General features: G+C 34.1%; 1 protein-coding gene across 1 annotated transcript in view; it reads left to right on the forward strand.

Annotated features, from left to right (window-relative positions):
• The window catches only part of DOK6 (docking protein 6), a 238,195-nt gene that overhangs the window by 127,560 nt on the left and 89,519 nt on the right, over positions 1–21,116 (forward strand). The window contains exon 4 of the mRNA XM_065752981.1: positions 14,376–14,495. Coding sequence (XP_065609053.1) covers positions 14,376–14,495 — 120 coding nt within the window. The remainder of the gene's footprint in view (positions 1–14,375; positions 14,496–21,116) is intronic.

A 21,116-nucleotide genomic window follows, 5' to 3' on the forward strand; every position in this document is an offset into this window, starting at 1 on the left:
TCAGCTGAACAGCCATTTAAGAATTTAAATTCTTGTATATGCTATGATGAAGAGAAAATCAACAGTTCTTTTCAGAAAAGTAGCATGAATTCTGCCAAGCTATGTTAATGTTTTTCTTCTAGAACATGCTTGTATACTATGCTGGCATGTGTTAGGAGTTTGAGCTTTGAATTCAGAAAAATGCATATGAGACAAATTAGTCTTCTGATGTCATGTGAAGATTTGAGCTTTACTTTGATGTGAAAGCTAAATATTCATTAGAATTATGAGGAAACAGTCTGCTTCTGAAGGATGGAAATCTAGATCCATTTAGTTTCTGGAAAGGATTTCATTTTGAAAATGTAGGACATTTCTTAGTCTTTCTTGATTCTGTTTCTGGACTAAATTTTGCAATGAACTTCTTTGAATACCATAGTAGGAAAAAGTAACTTATGTTGGCCTACGACTTTATGGGTCAGCATTGAGGACTAAGTAGGATGCACATAAATCACAGAACTGTAGTAGTTGGAAGAGACCTCTAGAGTAAAGTTGGAAAATGGATAATGTCAAATTCATTGTTTGTTTTTAAATCAAGCCTTTCCTTAAAAATCTGTATATTTATATATTTAAAATTCAGACATAACATTATTTTCCTGTTGATGAAGTCATAAAAACAGATCTATTATAAATCATAATTTGTTTCTAAACTACACATAATTAAAATTAATCCAGAATAAATGTGACAAAAGCAAGCTTGTTGGCAAACAGAAGAATAAAACCCCATTGTGAAGTGGGAAAGGGAACTGAGGCTGCCAGCAACGTGACCACTTAATCATCTTCCACGTAAGATCAATGCCTCAGGAATACATGGTATCCCTGTTTCAAAAAATGGGAAGATTTTTGTAAAATGCCCTGCAAACCCTCTTTGAAGTGCTGCAGGAAACTCAAGGCAGTCATTTGCAATTCAGAATGGTACTTTTTCAGTGACAGTATATATTTGTCTATTTCTTTCAAGTTTTTCATTGGCCAAATGTTTCAGTAGCACAGCATTTTCATTTCAACTTTAAGGGAAAAAGTAAAATTATTCCTGTAGCTGAAGTTTATATCCATAAATAAAACATGAAGTCAATTATACAACTGTTTTTTCTGCCTAAATTATGTTATGTTATGTGTTACAGATAATTTTAACTGAACCTAGAAATTAAAATAATCAAATTAGGGAATTTTCTCTGAGCATATAAAATGAATATGGCAAATAAATGTAAAATGAAAGACCGTTTGCATGTACTAATGGACAAGACTCTGGATAATTAAGCAAATCTGTCTAGGAAAGACAGGTGCCTTAACTTTGCTATAGCTTGCAATCACCTGTCTGAAAGAACGAGAACTCAATTTAAAAAAAATTATGCAACATTTCTCTCTTTTATTATGTCTAGAGATGACAAATTAATGCAAGAAACTCAGAAAGCCAATGTCATTTCAAAATATTTTTGCTTGGTAACAGTGTGAATGTTTTCCAAGTGTAGTACAATATCCATGACATCTGTATGACTCAGGAAGTAGCGCTCCCAGCATATGTTACTGGATATATCAATGCTTTTCCATTAATAAATGCTATCTTTGCTGCTCTTACTCATCTGAAATTATGTAGAAGTCAACATTCTTCAGCATCTACTGAGTACTAGTTTTTTGCCTCATGGTATTTCAGATTGTCCATTATAATTTTGACTGAGAAGTACTTTTGCAGTCTGTAGCTTAGCTATTCCTACAGCCCTTCACTTCTTGATGTTTGGAGTTCATCAGATTCATATCTTGGTTCATATCAGATATTACCATTTTAGTTTTTCACTTATGTAAGACAATAATCTATGGATAATATCTTGATTTTTAAATGTTTACTTTCACAGTCTATGATCATGTAGCTCTGGAAAATCTGAATTGGATTAGGAAGAAGCTACAAGAAGAGTTGGGTGTTTCTGAACGTAATTTTATCAAAGTACTTAATAAAGTACTTAAGTACTTAATAAAAACTGGCTAGATTTTATCTGGGTTCTAAATTATGAAAATAGTAATACTCCTTAGATTACTGTATTTAAATGATTTTAATTTTGTGAGGTTGTCACACATCAGTAAAAAAGAATCTGTTTCTATTTTGGTGAGGATTGTTATGAACATTAGATAAATTAATACTGCCTTTAGTAAATGTCTTCAGGAAGAACCACAAACATTTAACTCTAAATAATGTAATTCATTCCAGTTTATTTTCTTTTTCTTTTTTTTTTTTTTGTTTTACTTATAAGCATTACACATGCATTTGTCAATACAAACTTGCATCTTCATGAGGTTCACATTAAAGGAGTAAAAGATGCCAATTTTGCATTTCTCTAATGTCGACAGAGATTTTCCCACCTTCTATCTCACTGAAGGCCCAAAATTTCCTCAAAAATGTCAATATTATCTTTATAATAATTTTCTTTCATTTATCCTTAAATATGTAAACTATATTGTAGTTCTATTCTGTGGCATGGAAACTGATGCATTCATTAAGTTTAAAAGTAAAATAATAGAGATGGACACCTTTGGGTTTCTTTCCAAAATAATGTGTTTAACGTCATAATTTCAAGGGTGATTAATTTAATATCTTACTTTGTCAGATCTGTGTCTGGTGTGTCTGTGTTTGGGTTTTGTTTGGTTTGGATTTTTGTTTTAATATGTCTGTGATTTTTCATTTACTTAAAACACAACATGCCATATTTCTTTAAATTACGTTTTAGTTATCCTCATCTTTACTGAACTCATGATGATGAGATGAGATAGTAGATTTTGACTATTTGTGCTAAATATGAGTTTATGAGTTTGTTCCATTCCTTTTTGTTCTATGAATTGATACTTTTTCTCATCCCTGTAAGAAATATAAAAATTGGTTAAAGCAAAACAGTCGGCTAAGAATCCTTTTTTCACAATTCAGAAGGTATCAGAAACTAATATCTTTTGAAATATTTATTTTCTGAGTTGTCTTCAAGCTAAATAGAAAAGGAAGGGTTAAACCATTTCAAAAAAGTGCTAGGTTTTTAGTTACTAGAACCAGAAGGAAGAGGTTAATTTTTGTTAGTGTTGACTGTCTATCAAGAGAAAACTTTTTTTTAACTTACTTTCAGTTTCAAATTACCAGAGTCAGATAGAAAAAAAATCTTGGTTTTCTTTTTCCCCACCAGAAGACAGAAGAGGAAAGAAAGGGAAGGCCTTCTGCAAAACATCTATTATAGTAAAATTGCTTCCAACTTATTTTTTTTTAAATAGAAAATATCAAAACTAGGAATGATTATGCTTGTTGAAATTCAAGCTTTACAAATCATATCATGAAGATTGCTGGTGAAAGATTCCACTATCCCAAGTGTGATGCAATATAATTTAATCTCAGAAACAGAAGAAAAACAGGTTTAATATGAGATTTAAAAAGCATTTGGCAGTACCAAGTTAACTTAAGTAATAGTAGGATTTAACATGAACAATTCTGATTTGATTAAATACACATTGAATTAGTATATTAGTAACTGTGACATTTTCCTTTCACCTGATAAAAATACTGTGTAAAACAAATTTCATCAGAAATTCATAAATCCAGACAGTTTAAAATGACTATGCACTTTGTGTCAAGCAACCTGCACCTTCACTATAGAAGATTTTCTTTGAGTGTAGTTTTGAAGATACTACAGTTATTTGACACCTACCTCAAACTAGTAGCATTCAAATCAATATGCAAGCAGTCCTTATTAAGCTGACTATTTGTGCAGTTTTGTTAGGTATAGTTATCTTCCAGTTACAATAATGATTTATTTCTTTTTTCTGAAAGTAAAATTTAAATCACTACTTTTATGTTACAGCTATAAGGATTCTATGCAGAGACATTTGTGGATGGGTATTATATGCCTATAATACTAACCTAAAATAGCCTAAAATAACTCATTTTTAAATGTCAGTGTTCAGTTTTCTCATAACTACTTCTAGTAACTCCTTTAATAATTTCTTGTCCAGCTTGTCCTCTCCAATCTAAAATTAGCAGCCAGGGAGAATTTTAATTTAGTTTCAGTTATGGGAGATAGCTATGGAAGGTTATTTACTGGTAGTCCAAGCATCACAGAAGAACAGTCTTTGCTAGTGTTTGAATCTTGACCATGCATCTGCTCCATAAAGGTGAGAAAGAATGTCTATCCCTTGTCTTACAGTAGTACTGTGTGAGCTTATAAATCAGTTCACAAATAAGCTGTAAGTGGGAGACTGGTCACAAATGTGCATAAATTACAATTCTGTCTTAACGTTTTTCACTGTCACCCACCAATATTCTCAGTTTACAAATCTAAACCCTAAACGCTCTGCCTAGTTCTCAATTTGTATTGTTCAGAATATTAAATTTGAGTATTCTTTATACTTTTACTGTAAATTGTTTACCCCTCGATAATAAGGAAAGATTGGAAATAAAGCAGTCCTTCATCAGCGAGTCTCATGGCCTTAAGCCATGATTCACCACAAAGTTCTTGAAGTTCCATATTATTTATTCATGGTGTGTTTTCTGAAGTTAAATTCATCAAAACTTACCCTAATTTTCTTGAAGGAAAATATCACATATCTGAATATGGGTCTATTTATGTTTTGTTTTGTTTTTTTTTTTTCTTTTCCTTTTTTTTCTTTACTGAATCTTAGATGTCATTCATTAAAAGCAAAAAAAAAGAAAAAAAAGAAAAAAAAAGAAGAAAACTTCGTTCTAAAGCAGAATGCTTTCTCTCAAGGTTAACATGTTTCTCTTCCTTAAGATTATGATGTTAAAGATCTCCCAGTGATGTGTGTTGAAACTCCAAATTCTAAACAGGCAACTTAAATGCAGTTTTATTTTAAAACTTTGTATTTGCAGTAGGCTTTGCCTGATTGGACAGTGTGAATGCTCTCAGTGTCCTATTTTCATAAGATTTCTTTTTTTCAATGGAAATTATATTTAGGTGTATGAATTATAGGGATTCATTTCAGAATGAAAGATGAGCAGAAGATGTAAAATGGGAGTAAGCAACATGTGAAGAATTTGTAATTAACAAAGCAAATTCTGACTCAAATTCTGTAGGTTAAAAAATAAAAAAATAGTATAACATTTGTTGTAACAAAGACATCCTGAGGTAGTGGGGAAAGTCTGTCTTCTCCCCTTTAGTAGGATAAAAAGAGCAAATTAGTGTGCTAACTCCTGACACAAGTGAAGAATGCCTGCTGACACAATCTCACTACAAAACACAGCACCTAAAGTGCAACATTCCCACTTCCTTAAGCCTCCCATCAACACCTGGAAAGTCAACTCCACTTGAGCTCCTCTCAAGAAAGATTATCTCATACAGCTCAGGATATCCTCCATAGTCTTTGAAACCAAAGGCCAGACCGGGGGAGTCAGAGCCAGACACTGTGAAATTCAGAATGTTCTTCTTGAACATATACTTCTTTGAAAACTTGCCAATAACAGTATAAATAAATAAATAGGCTGGGGTCTCACAATTTTGCCAGTTTTTTTTTTTCCCTTATTCATGTATTAGGATGCCTAATATTTGGAGAGAGATTAAAATTCTGTCAGTTTTAAAAATAAAAATCCTGGAACATCAGTATCAGCTGGAATACGCTGCCCAGGAAAGTGGTGGAATCCTCATCCCTGGAAGTATTTAAAATATGTGTGGATGTGGCACTAAGGGATGTGGTCTAGTGAAGAGCCCTGGTAAGTAAGGTTTATGGTTAGACATGATGAGGTTGAAGGACTTTTCCAACTTAGATGATTCTAATGATTGTTTAGATACTAACTAAACACTGTGCAGCTTTTAAGATGCTTTACTTTTTACTTTTTTTCATTAGTGTACCATTAAAATCTTCCAGGAATAAAACAGAAGACTAAGAATCCTCTCCTACTAATACTCAGTTTTGTCTCAGAGTAAGATTTTATGCAACTGAAAGTCAAGTAGAACACTCTGTTATGATCTTGTAGGTATTATCAGTCAGAATTTAATTGCAATTGCTGTAAATCTGTTTCTTTGTGCATCAGAAGGATGCAGTACTGACACTGACTTCACTGTGTCCAGCCAAAATGGAACAGCAGTTAATAAACCTCAGCATTCAAATCTAGGATTTTTGCTTCAGTAATATCATTTAGTCAGAGAGATTCCAGACTTCCTAGTCTCCTACTAGTTGTCTTCCTACTGAGTTAGTGCAGAAGATAATCAGATGGCGAGAGTGAAAATTGTGTGGTCAAAGAAAGATTTAAAAGCAATGAAGCATTTAGTGAAGATGGTGCGTGCGTGTTTTTTTCTCCTCCGTGTGGAGAAATGTCATCAGCATCTTGATTTTGTATGTGAAAATTATACTACTACAATTATAACTTATCAAGCAGCATTTCTTATTTTCACTCAGTTTTGTCACTGCTCCAAATGGAAGACTGAATATTTTTAAAGTATAAAAATTAATGAATCGAACCTTAGTACTTCTAATAGTATCTTTGAGTATAGTTTCTCTTACTGGATGTAACATGAATACTTGACTATAGGAGACAAGGATACTCCAGGTTTTCCATACATTTAAGAAATAGATTCATTAATTTTCCCAAGTGAAATAGAAGTACTGTATGAGTAAACTAGATCTGAAATTGTATGAGGTTTTAAACCAGACAAATGCCATTGCTGACTGCCAGTCACAGGGTAGCTGCATAAGTTGATGTGATAGCATCCTCTGCATGTTATGTTGGTGGTGACAGATCCTTTTTGGACATTTGATTGATGGCGTTTTTGACATTCCCACTACAGACAAGCTGCCTGAGGTTATTTTACTTTCATGCCATTGTCATTTGACATTAATAACTGTTGAAACAGGTATGAATTGACAGTCCTGGGGAACAGTCAAATTCCCATAGCTGGCCTGTTAGTTTCAGTCACAGTGAAAATGTTTCCTCTTTATTCACGTGTGTTTTCGTGATTCTTACTTTGCACTTGAAAGCAAGCTTGAATTGAGAGCAAAGATTTGCCAGGGATATTTTTGAGTAATGATGCTCTGTCAGCTTACTTTTGTTCTGTTGCCCGTACTAATGTTTGATAAATATTTATGGCATAATGAAAAGCACTAGTATAGAGTGTGAAGTGATACCAAATCTTTAAGGATACCTAGAAATCTAACCTCAAGGACTAATTAATTGTAATGGCATTTTATTTCTGGAATCCCATCCTTCGTTTCTGTGGGTCTAATCTATGAAGTGATGTTTGCTTTATTTCAGAACAGATAATGTCTATATAGCTAAGGAGGAAAAATTAAAAATAAAAATAAACAAGAATAGGAGGAAAAGATCTACATTGGCACTGGCATTGAGCAGAGGAAATCGCTTCTTAACTATAAGTGATTAACTTATCTCTTTCTTATAAGTCCACTCTTCTGTAACAATTGAGCAAGAAAGTTCATTGGTTTGTTTGTTTGCTTTTTGGTATGGAAACCATGTTCTCAAGCAGCATTTCATTGTTTCATGCTATTGTAACTTTGGTTACAGTCTGCTAGTCAACTGTGTGTGGCATTTCTGAGTTTGAAAGAAGGATGCTCTTTCACCTGGAGTGTTTGCTATTGCTGTGCATGGGCTCTTGCAGTCCCAGAGCCATTGTGATGAAGTTGGCATATTAGCTAGCTTTGCAATTAGTAGGCAGAATTCCTTGAAAAGCTTTTGATTAAATCTTCTAATACATAAACTGCATATATTGTATGTGATTTGCTTGTGGTATGTTGTCAGTGATTTTGTTGCACAAAGCTGCTCTAAGAAGAGTCAGTCTGATCCTGACAGTTAAGGGGAGGTGATATCTCCTGTGTCATATATTCAGTAGCCTGTATAATGGGTGATATGCCTTCCTTATCTGATTCATGTATGTGCACTGGACAGAAGGAGCAGTGTAGGCAAGAATGTAGATATTATGTGCAAACAAAGTGCACTTTAGGGAAATAGCTTAATGGGTAATGTCAATATGGTAAAATTTTTAAATACCATTAATGCCTTCAAAAGCATTCACATAATACAGAACTTATATTAAAGATAGGATAGTAGGCTGTGTGGTGTCTGGGTGCTGGCTAATCAAGGTGCTACTTTTGATTAGACTTTCAGAAATGACATTTTCTGGAAAACATCAGTTTTCACACAGCTGGGAAATTACCAGGGCACACCACTCGCCATTTGCGAACACGAAAACATGCATAGAATAAAATTGGGGAACTCTATCTGTGATGCATCTTGTAGCATTTCTGGTTAAGTTGGATGATTGTTAGCAGAAACATCAATAAATGCCTTTTTTCTTAATTGTTGTAATTAGCAGTGCTACCATCATGCCAAAACAAATAAATAAGGAATGGTAGGGAAATAAAAGCCTCTTTTTGTATAGCCCATAGACTACATCTTCACTCAGTAAAAAATAAAATGCATTAGGAAAATATACCAATGTTTAAAGTTACAAAATAATACATACTCATGTTCTGTAATTATTCATGTGAATTGATCACTGCATTGATTGCTATTTCCATGAAGAAAAAATGTACAATACTAAAACTGAACAGAGGAATGTAGGTATGTCATAAAACTGCTGGTATATACAATACTATGCACACATTTAAACACCTGAAGTACTTAAACATGAATAGTCTTATGGTAGTTAAAGAAAAATTCAGCAAAGGCAAAAAAAATTGTGGAATATTTTTTAAAAAGCAGTTGTCATATTTACTTAAGTTTACTTTTTCAGAGCCGGAATAATACATTTTCTGTAAATTAATAAACTTGAACAATAGATGTGGTTTTCTGTCATAAACCTTCATTTTACCTTTTCCCTTTGTGATTTACACTTATGTAATAACAAATGGAACTACTGCAGGTGAAAGATTGAAGAATGGCAGCTCAAGGAAAACGCAGAGCAGTTTCTGTAGAGGTGGTATATGTTGAAACACATGCAAAAGTTCTGTGTGCAAGTTCTGTATCTCAGATCTCCAAGTATAGCTGGCCAAACTAAAAATAATTTTAATTAAAAAATTGCTTTCAGAGTTGCAGCCCACTAACTTAGTTACTACCCAATTGAGAAGCAAGTTTTAGACTACAGATTAATTTTCTATTCTTTTAAACAGAACTTCTGTTGCCTTCATTACTTCCTATCTATTATTATAAAAATGTGTCATTCATGCATTACCAACATTTGTCAACATTGTGTGTTAATACTCAAAATAGGTAATAGCCATACATTCTTCTGGGTAACTGTGAAGAAGTAGGTACATAGAAATGAAGTTTCTGTGTATATTGTATTTGACTCGGTAAAGTAGCACAGTTGTCCAGTGAGTATTCTTTGATTTTTTTCTTCCTATTAACTTCCAATTAAAGTTATATGATTTTTAGGAGAGGTAAAGTGATACACGTGGCTTTTCTGCGTCGTCTTTCATTGTTGGTAGAGAATATCAGATCTTAGTCCTATTAATCCAAACTGGAAACATTTTGCATTTCCATTCAGAGTAAGGATATTCAGCTGGGTTTTGCCTTCTTATAAATTCAATTTTGAGGGAAGGCAAGCCAAACAATTTGTGCAGAAAATGTTTTATTAAAAAAAATAAAATAAAATAAAATAAAATAAAATAAAATAAAATAAAATAAAATAAAATAAAATAAAATAAAATAAAATAAAATAAAATAAAATAAAATAAAATAAAATAAAATAAAATAAAATAAATAAACTTTTTTAAGATTACACAGTTTAATATTAGGTAAAGCCCAAAATTACATGATTTTGGGGGGTTTTTGTAATGACAGTTTATCTTATCCCCCTCTAATATTGCATATATTTTATTTTTGTCTTAAATCTTTGGTCCTCTAAGTGGGCTGCTCCTCCTTCTTGTTTTTGAAGTTTGCAAGCCACATATAAATCAAAACTTTTTTCTTTTTACCAATGCAATAATGTATTGTTACTAGCAATTTTCCTGGAAGATAGAGCACAACCTTATGGATCTGGAGATGTAATTGCTTAAAGAAACAAAAGCTAAACAGAGCCAGGAGAGTGGTCACTTCCTTTAGGCTTTATCTCTTTCTCTCTTCTGGCAACCCATAATGGTGGGTGATGACAAATTTCCATAGGACTGCAGAATGTGAACTTTGGAAATGAATATAAAAAAATGAAATATTACCAGGGGTCACAGGGTGTGTGTGGGGCTTAGTCCACAAACAAAAGATTTTCTACGTTAGGAGTCTGAAGACAGCCACACTTCTAGAAAAAAACAAAGATATCTAAGGATGTTGAATATACTTATATGTTGTTTATGTTTATACTTATATTTAATATGTATAAAACCACTTCCATCCCTTAGAATATGTTGTGTAGCATGATTTATTTTAAATGTTAAGTACTGGAAAAGCTCTTATTAATTACAATTTTATATTTCAAACACCATCTGTTGATATTATTTTATCTTTGTGATTGTATCACATTATATCAACAAATGCATTAATCATCCCATTCTGTAGCTTATTGAAATGTACAATGTCAGTGGCTGGAGTAGGTATGACACCAGTTTATCCCTCTGAGAACATAAGTAGAAATGACGTATAACTTTAGGCAAAACCTGGAAGCTCAGATAAATTGCAGGAAAGCATTGCCAATAGCAAGGTGTGTATTTTCAGATAAGAAGTTTAAAGCTCTGTTCACAAGAATATTTCTTATACAATAACCAATGCATAATTAAGGTCTCCATCAGTTTGCATTTCGTGTCACCTCATGACATTTGTATAACGGCATCATATAAATAAGTTATGAGAAAGGTGAAAATGCAATCATTTTGATTTTGTTTATAGCTGTGAAAGCATGCTTTATAATTTATCATTCTGTTGAAGAATTCAGTTATCTTGAAAGGAAGCTAAATTTTTGGATGACAAGTACTAGTTACCACTAAAAAGTCAGCATTTACTACCAATAAACTTAATCTACATGCATTAAAGAGAATTTTGCTGCTAGTTTTTTATTGCCTTATTACACCGTAATATTTCATGTTTCTGTATTTGCATATAATCAAAATAAATAAGGTTCTTAACAGTGGTATTTCACCTTACCAATGTGGTAGCAGTCATTCTTAAAGATTACTACTTTGGCTGATCCTTTTATGTACTATAAATTGTAATAAATGCTTTTTAAAATTCATAAGTAATATTTCATTTGTTACCCGGAAACATGAAACATTCTAGGCTTGTTGCAGATGAATGGTGAGTTAAGTTACAGATATACATTATGAAGGGAGAAATATGGCTTTAGCTTTGAAAAGTAATTCAACTGTTTCTAAAGAAGATTTCACATGTAAGACAAGGAAAAAGTCTAGGGCAATCCCTTGCAAGTAAGCATAGCTATCAGGATGCATTAAGTGAAACTAACTCACACAGTACCCTCATACCCGTGACCTTCCAAACACATTTGCAGATAATGTTGATGCTTCTGACAGCAAACACAAATCCTCACAGTTCTTTGGGAAGATATTTCAGTTCTGCATTGAAATTGTATTCTCTGTCATATTGAGATGACAGCTGTTGTAAGATACAAATTTTGAGTTATGCAGCAATACAGCATAGGTTACAGTCTACATTGCAAAATACAGCCATATTCTTTTAGTGCTTACAATTGGATAGTTTCTTCTGTGTGGCAGGTAGGAAATGGGTTAATGTGGATCTCGTCATCAGTGTCTTGCAAGGAAGTAACAGTAGCTTATATTAAAATTCAACTCAGAAAGGCTACCCAAACTTTGAAGATCCAGGTGTTGCTGTTAAGAGAGAGACTAGTGGACTTGGAAGATGAAAATAGAAAAAGATTCACAAGAAGCAGCTTGTTTTCCCCAGATATGCTGGAATAGTGGTGTGAAAATATATATAAACAGAACTTGTTACTTTAACTTGAGAGTACTATTTTGAATACATATTAAGTGAAATTTATGGAAATGGCAATACATTTTCCTTTCTCCTTAGATATTTGCAACATTGGAAAGGTTCATTCTGTATATGTTTACCATCATCTCGTTCTACATTTCATAAATATATCCTTTCAGTCCAGGTGCAGGCATAGTGAAATAAAATATAGATTTTAAAAACTGTAAAAAATTATGGAATAATGTATTTTGGTCATCCTCCAAGAAAAAATGCAGTCTCTTTTTGGAGCTATTCACCCTCAGCATTTTCATTCTTCTATAATACACCCTAGGCAAAAATGAAGATGTGAGAGGGAAGGAAACATGGGAGCAATAGACTAGATTTGCACCTCTGTGCTACCAGCCTTTCTGGACTGATTCCCCAGCGTTTATCTGCAGCTGGAGTTACTGGGCAAGCCTGTGGAAGCCCTCTCTAGGGCTTGGCCTACTCATATGTTGGAGCACTGCCCCATCTCTGTGCTGCAGGCATATAGCAGTGTGTCTTGTGAAGCCCTCTCTATGGGAAGGTGGGATTTGTAGGCACAGACATGGTTCAGCAGATATACAGATCCAAAGAAATAACTAAAATGGAAAGAGAGGAAGGGAAAGCTGGAGGGGAACTTCTTCATGCATGAGCAGAAAAAGTTTTGGAGCTATGCTTTTAAATGAATTCGTCTTATTCCTATTAAAATCCCTAAGTTTTTATTGTTGTCCAGAGATACATCTGCTCTCTCCGTATTTCCATTAAGGAGACTGTGCATATACAAAAAGTATTAAGGAAGAGTATGCTGCTACTTCAGTATTATCATCTCATATATGAAGGTAAATGTCATCTGGAGGTTACCAATAGAAAGTTCTGTCTCTTCCCACAATAAGCTGAGGGTATCATTAGAAGACCAACTTTGGGAATCTGGGTCCTGAGATAAAGACAGCAAAAAATCAAGAAGGGCTAAGGGAAGTCTCTTGACTTGCAGTGCCCTGAAAAATTCCACTAAATGTTTAGTGTCTCTGTGACAGCAACCGTATTAATCTCAAAAATCTCCTAATGGGCTCTGTCATTTCAGCTTTCTGTCAAAAAACTCCATCAGCTGACATAATAATTTAAGAACAATCAACATCTGGATTACTCAGGGCCCTGAATAAAACAGTTTATCCAAGTGTATCCTGAGGACCTAGAAGAAAGACCTGTCTCTTGTCCAGCAAAAAATTCTGCCATTCCCTAGCCAGGCAATAATTCAATGATGTAGCAATTAGACATGGAAAGATTTTGCTTCAATATAAATTTGTACTAATTGCAGTGAATCATCATCACCAGATGCTTCAAGGGATGCATTCTCTGTTGTTTTTTTTGTGTGATCAAATTTTGTGGTTGCATTGGAGATATTGTTACCAAAGTATTTTCCAGCTATCCCCAAAAATAGGAATAATAATTAAAAAAAAAAAACAAAAAAACAACCATGTGGCATTTTAATGGAGACATTTCTAGATGACCGGAGTCAACAAGTCCTAAGGACAATCTGATATAGACTATGACAATGGATGCTCATTTTAGGCCTTGTGCCCAGCCTGCTCTCCAGAAAGTTTCCCTTAGGTCAATCCTGCTCTGTAATAAAAGGCAGTCAGCTTATCTGTGCAATTCTTATTAGCAGTGGTTTCACACTGTGTGAATGCCAGTTTGAGACATTTGTTTGACCAGTGCCAGAGATTCGTAACATTAAATTTGGAAGTGAATAGCATGAGGCTGGGTGTGCAGATGAGCTATTGTACTGTCTCAGGGGGACTTCATATCTTGGTAAATTGGCAGACAGGGAGTGCTCAGATGTAAATCGCTGGGATGTAAGGAGGACTCCGAAAGGAAAAGGAGGTTTTGAATTTTTATACAAAAGTTTCAACTAATAACCAAATTGCTGCAAGACCAAAAGTGGGTGAGCTGATCTGAAACAATTCTTTATTCTGACTAACTCAACAGGCCTATGCATTCCACACGGCAAAGATGGAAAATTTATTTTTGAACAGCTTCCTATTGTTATTATTTCCTCAGGTCCTAGAAAAATACTCTAGACACTTTAAAAAAAGATCTTTCAATTGTTCAGATTTACCTAAAGAGCAGTAAATACTATTTCAAATATTATATCTGAAGTTTTTCTAAATTGTATTTTTCCTTCAAGCAAGATTTCTAGAAAGATACTCCCTTGAAAATTTCCTTTCCCTTATTCTTTCTCTTTTATGTTAATTCAATTTCCTAGCCCCAGATTTGAAAATCAGAAATTTAGTCCTAATATTCTGTAGGTTCATAAATCATGGCAAAGAAGCAGTTGTGGAACTTTATGCTACTAACTTTATGCTTCTTAAACTAGTTAGTAAGAAGGTAGTGATTTTTCACCCTTTTTTATTAAGTTGTTAACATTAAAACTTAAATATTGTTATTATTTTTCTAGAACTAGAGGCAGAAGAATGGTGCAAACATCTTTGCATGGAGTGTCTAGGAACCAGGCTTAATGATATAAGTCTTGGAGAACCAGATTTACTTGCTGCTGGAGTCCAGAGAGAACAAAATGGTAAGTAACTTTATAATTGCTCCTATATGAGGTGTTAGCTTATGTCCCACATTATATTTGCTAGTGGTTGTGTATCTGTGTGGATTTTTCCTGTTACCTAAATGTTACTAAGCATTTGGATGTCTTTTCAATGCTTAATCTTTTTTTCCCCCCCTACAATAATGGTGATTAAATTCTATACCAAATAGCACACATATGGTGACTTAATGTGTTAATTGCGCGTGGCAGTGACCTTTCTGGTTGTGAAAAAATGAACTCTATGAAGTGGAAAAAAAACAGTAGATGTTGTTCCACAGTCATTAAAAGATGGTGGTAACATTTGAACAGTACCTTGGACTGGAAACCTCATACTTGCTTTAAACTCATACCTATCTGGAATAATGAAAAATCTACTTCTAAATGTTGTTAATTACAGGTGGAAAGGACAATGGAATATTCTACTCAGCACTAAGTCAAGCTTGTAAATCTTTGGATCATAAATTATTTAGATACATGTTCAGAAAGGTTGCTAGTGGATGGAGTATCCAATAACGAAAGAAAATCTGTGATCATCCTGTCACTTAGTTTCTATTAATGAACATGAGGGCAGTACCAAAATGTGCTCATTCATTCCTCTCTAAATTACAGCACTCAGTAATTCTTGCCGTATTGATGCTTTTATAAAATCCAATAGCTTTTAGCAAAGTAATAAAGCAAACTGACTCAGTGTTCATCATGAAACAAGCCAACTATCATTATAAACAAAATGATGTAATTAAATTACAGAATGAAAAGCACTATGTTGATTATATTTTATTAATTTCTTATGAGATTTCAGACATCTCTGAACGTAATAACATAAAATATGCAGAAACCCTCAAGAAATTCTATTCAAAGATCAGTTATTATTCTTTTGCAGTTTAAAGGAAGTTCAAATGTTTGTGAAATTGTTTCCACAGTCAGACCCAGGATTTGTGTCTTGTTTTAACTTTCCACTTGTCTCAAGCTGTCATGCAAGTATAGAAGAAAAAGCTATTAATGTGGTAGGAAAGCGATAATGATGAAATACCACTCAAAGCGTCCTACCCGTCATACTTTTGTAAGCTACGTGTGTAAGAATTTTGCATACCATTGAAGAGAGAACTATGTGAGAGGGTGAAGATACTTTGCAAATTAGGAGGAAAATAAATCTCATAAGAAGTCTCTGATGTGACCAGAAAAATAGCTTGAAATTCCTTAAGATCTTTCTGCAGTGAAATCATGAAGTGTTCAGCAGCTTTCAGGAATGGATAGTAAATACTCCATTTCTTTTTGTCCTTTAAAGGGAGAGATCCAGTTATACACACGACCTCCAAAAGACATAGATTAGTTCTATTGTGTAAACTGATCTTGATTCAGTTCCTTCAGTGTAGAATTAACTGCAGTGCTCCCAAGCAGCATATATGAACATAATTAGCATCTTTATTGTTCTAAGTAAGTAAATGAAAGGAAACAAAGAGGCAAAGCATGATTTTTTTTTGTGCATATCACATTAATAAGAATGCATGAAGGGCATAATTAGTCATATTTTCATTAATCCAATATTTGAAGAATGCGCTCTACTAAACCAAAATCTCAATCGAGTAATTCTGATACCTATCTGCTTCATTCCCTCATCCTCTTGATGCACAACTTGACTTTTAGTAAGCATGTTTGAAATTCAATGTTGTCTCCTTAGTTGTCTTGTTCTGGAAGTAAATTCTATTTTGGAAATGTCTTTTCATCATTTTGAAAGGGGAGGAGATTGCAGAGAAACTGGTAAGATGTTTATTTATTTATTTATTTTTAATTTAGGTGTGCTATAGTTTTCTTTAGGGATTCCTAGGAAAGGCAAACTTGTCAATGTCATTCTACACATGATAGTCTTATTTAAAAATGTGACTAATACAAGGGTGGAATCATTTGGTGAAATCTAATAAAAATTTTGAGTTATTTTCTTGCACAATTTCCTCATTTTTGTATGTTCCTCATGTAGTTTACTTTGTCCTAATATTTTTAATACACTATGTTCTTCATCTGTCCAAGTGTACCAAGTCCACAGATTGCATTCTCATCAAGACTACAGTGTCAACGGGTTTACAATTTTAGATTTTCTCTGACATTTAAGGGCTAAAAGCAATTGAGTAATAGTGTTATAATATGCAGCTTATACCTCTATGATATGACAGGGTGTTAACATCATTAATCCCAACAGAGTAGGTGTTAATCCCATCCCACTGTCTTTTTTAAATGGTTTCTTTGCCTTAAAGATTTTTTGAAGTGTTCGCAATCTGATACTTGGATCAGAAAAGAACTAACCAAAAGAAATGTGGGTTTTTTTTCATAACTACTTTCCTTTGTCCTAGCAGTGGTATTATTAATACAATCTGTTCTTCATCTGTCCAAGTACTTACCCATTCCTGTCCTTTAGAGGGCATTTGTATGATGTATAGAGGGACTTCCTAAGGGTATTCAGTGAAAAGATTGAGTAACTTAGCTATCTCTTGAGAAAAGAGTAAGTGGTCTGTTGTGTAGATTTCTGTTTTAGTCACTAAAGCTAAGTATATGGCCCTTCAAACAACATATTTAATCTTCAAGGCTTGCAATAAATCATGTGTTTTCCTGTCATTTGTCTAACATCACTTTTTCATAGAATCATAGAATCATTATGGTTGGAAAAAAAACCTCTAAGTTCATCAGGTTCAACCATCCGCCTACCACCAAACCACTAAACTATGTCCTTATAAAGTTACATCTGAGCTTGTTCCTCTCTTACTCTTGTAACAACTCTGAGATGACCCTTTTGTGACAGATGAAACAATATGGTTTGTAAAACAGTTTTTTGCAAAGACTGGCAAAATTGTGTTTAGCATGCAATTGTCATGGGTGAAAGGACATAGATTGTTTACATATTTCTGTCACCTGAAGATAAAATACATGGCAGCACAGTGACTGAAACGCACTAATTCTTATATCATTCCAGGTTGCTCAGTAGATGCCAGTGAGATCTCTTTTACTGGTAGTTCTGTGGTGATGGTAGCTAAAACAGACAGACAATAGATCTCCTCTGCTTAGAGAAGACAATTCTAGATACTACTATGGGAAGATTAGAGAAGACTTCTAAGTGATACTTGTGCAAAGAAAATCAGTATCAGAAAGCTTCTCACTGTTTCAGCTTTGTTATTCCTTCAAGTATTACCATAAGCATTACTGCGTAAACTGCACTGCAGAAAATTACCCTTGTATTTTTTGTTTTTACATCCAAGGCTCAAAAACAATAACTGCTTAGTTTGCAATAATCCAAAGTTTCTAATAAAATTGAAATCTGAAACGAAGCTTACCTTACTCTCCAACCATTTTACCTTCCTGAACCTTACTTATTTTAGAGGGAAGAGGACTTATTTTAGAGGGAAGAGGACTGAATGCTGATGCTGAGGAATTGTTCCTGCTCACCTTCAGTCTTGCCTGGTCCCACAGGATAACACAATCTTCCTCCTCCCTGTTTTCTGAGGCATTCATTATACCTATTCATTTCTCGCTAATCCATGTGGGTTTTTTTGTGTGTTTCTCAACCCTAAAATAGCAGCCTTGGTCCTGTTTAAATTTATTTTCACAGCAAATGTAGTTTCTTACTGTTTGTGAATATCTACTTAGATTATTTTATTAAGAATGAGAATATATAATTAAATCAAAAGAAGTAAAGGCTACATGATCTCATTTAGATAATGAATTTAGAACAGTAGGAGTGCTGCTGTATTTACAAGATATGACAAATAATAATACACAGTAATAGCTCCAGAAAAGAAAGCCTAGACTCAGCTGGACTCTTAATAGCAATGACAACAAGTAGTCTTCTATCTTGTTATACTTACACACACCTTTCATACCGCTTAAGTTTCTAAAGCTACTGATAGGGAAAGAGAATATGAATGTAGAGTGGTGTCTTCCTGTAGAAGTGGAAAGTTGCTTTCCAGATCTCAATACATGTGCAGCATTCATAATACACCCCAAAACCTAAGAACAGGAACAGATCTCCTTACAGTATTTTAACCTGTCTTGTCATTATCTCTAGAACTTGTCCTTTTTTTTCTTCAGGATGTTGCACATTCTGCTGTGGCACTGTATTTTCATTCCTTATAAAGGGAAGCAATTAGAAAGGTGTCATCCAAATGAGCTGTGTATGAGTGACTGTTTCCTATGCAAATTAAATCAGAATATTCAATGCAATAGTAGGTGAAAAAGCATTGTGTGCAGACAGTGTTGCTGATGATGTTACTCAAGAACAGGTGTTTCTTTTTGGCAAAGAGTAATTTGTTCAGCCTTTCTTTTCTATGTAAAAAGATTTCACAGTACAGCAGTCTTGCTTTTAATTGCCACAAACTCATTAATTTCTGTTAGAAAAAAATGGAGCTTCTTGTACTCAACAATGTCCTTAGATCCTCAGAAGAGGATTACAAGTTATTTCTCTGTGATACACACAGAGATTTCAAGCTACAGCCAAAACGTAGGTATTTTGTAATGGAGTTCATACAGTTGACCATTTTTAGGGCATTTTTTTGGGTCTGTAAAATCCCTATTTCTGATCCACTACATGGAAACATTATGCAAGGTTTTTATTCATTTTCTGTTATCTTTAATCCACTATTGCATTTCAGTTTTTGAGAATTAACTGAATATAGACGATTTTATCTTGAATAGAAAGGCATTTGCAGTTTTAATACCTGTGTAAGCTAGCAAGGTTTCAGATTCTTCTCTACTTTACTATTTATCAGTTAAATAATTGAAAATAATTAATTTTTGTAGCCTTCTAATTTTCATTAAGATGCTAATAAATATTTCCATGCATTTTTAACAGAAGCAAAGCAGAATAATTATGAGCAAAGGTGTAAAATTAATTCTAGAAGCACGGTTTCTCACTGTGTAAAGCAAAAGAGAAATGCTATAATGGACTTACATATGTATGACACAAAGTGCTATGACTCTCTTCACTTGAGAATTAGCGACAATCAGCTGCAGAAGATTCACAGGTGGGAGAGTTCCTTCCAGATGGAAACTGAATGTTTGTTTTCAAAACCTCCTCATGTATGGATCACACCCATCTGACTGCCTCTTTCCATAAGCACCTCTTCCCTCACATTAAAGCTGAAATGAAATGAAGCATGTGGATTACAGGATTTCAATGTTATCTGCTCAGCCTTCCTACTGAGGCAAACGAATCCAGCGATAAAATGATTAGAATGAGCTCATTAGGCTTCCCAGTCAAAACAGTGGAATAAGAATGGTAAAATATCAGCAATTTTGTTCAGACTGCCTCCTCCACTCCCTGAACCTTACGTATATCAGAGGGAGAAGGATTGTAATGCTGATGCTAAGGAATCTTGCCTTGTCCCATTGGATAGCATCACCTTTCAGCTCTGTTTTCTGAGGCATTAATTAACTTCTACTTACTTGGTCTTACTAGTCAATAGACTGTTATTATCTCACCCCACTTATACACAGATGATGACTGATCCACAGAGAGGCTAAATATCTTATTACATGAAATTCATAAAACCTGAAGGCTGAATTCATGTGGGACTGCGTCCAGACATCCCAAATATAGCCTCTGAATGTTTGTTCTTACTGACATGAATTTGAGGGAAAAGCTTCTCTCTACAACTGGAATGATAGCATTGACATTATCTAGGAACCTATTCAAATGAATAAATTAGACCCTACATTTTAATTACTGAAAGAATTCTAAAGTATTTGCACAATCTGATGTCTTCACTTTTCTGCTACATGCAAGCATTACTAAGTTTTGGTTTCATAAGCTCTCTAGTACGCATTCTTTTCTTGACAGTTTGAGTATGTACCAATGGTCCTACATTTTGCCCTGCAGCTGATGTTCAGTTCAATCAGCCAGACTTTCGTTAATCCATGACACCTCTCCTTAGACACTGACCTCCACTGCAAAGTCAACAAATGTCTCTTGACAGTTTGAGGATATTATATGTCCTCAATACCCTTCATGCAATATCCTGTTACGCTTCAGAGCAGTAGAGCATTTTGTGAGAGTTCTGGTGGCTTCTAAAAGAGCTTGAAATATTCAGTGTCTTCAACACAATGACATAATGTCTACTTCAGAGAGTAATCGTACCTTTCAGTTTTCTTTTCTATCTCAGGCATTCTGTCAGTGATGTTAAGGGAAAGATTTCATCTCGTATAGTAGTACAGTTCCCCCCTGCACACTGCATAATTGCACATGATGCAAAGGGAAGTCATCTCTATCTTTCTTTCAAATAGAGGAGAAACAGGAAGCAGCAGTGTGATAGTGCAAAACTGTAATCTAGTACATGACAAAAGCTCATCTGCGTAGTTCTTAGGCTATTTTGTGTGATGTATCACAGCAACATTTAAATACTGAAAAAGGGCAAATATATTATTTCATGGTAAATTGAGCTATCTGGTTCTCCACCATTCCCTTCCCATTGCAGATGCTGACTCTTACATGAGAGTTTTTCAATCAGTAGATGTTAGATTCAACCCATGCTCAATACCTTATTCTGAGAGTTAGGGAAAGTTCTTTGTAGTAAGGTCAACAGCGTGTGCTATTATATTTGTACTCTGTGTCAGAAGACTTTT

This window comes from Cyrtonyx montezumae, unplaced genomic scaffold (genome assembly GCF_038088225.1).
Source record: "Cyrtonyx montezumae isolate F1298 unplaced genomic scaffold, pur_monq_1.0 scaffold_8, whole genome shotgun sequence".
NCBI lineage: Eukaryota > Metazoa > Chordata > Aves > Galliformes > Odontophoridae > Cyrtonyx > Cyrtonyx montezumae.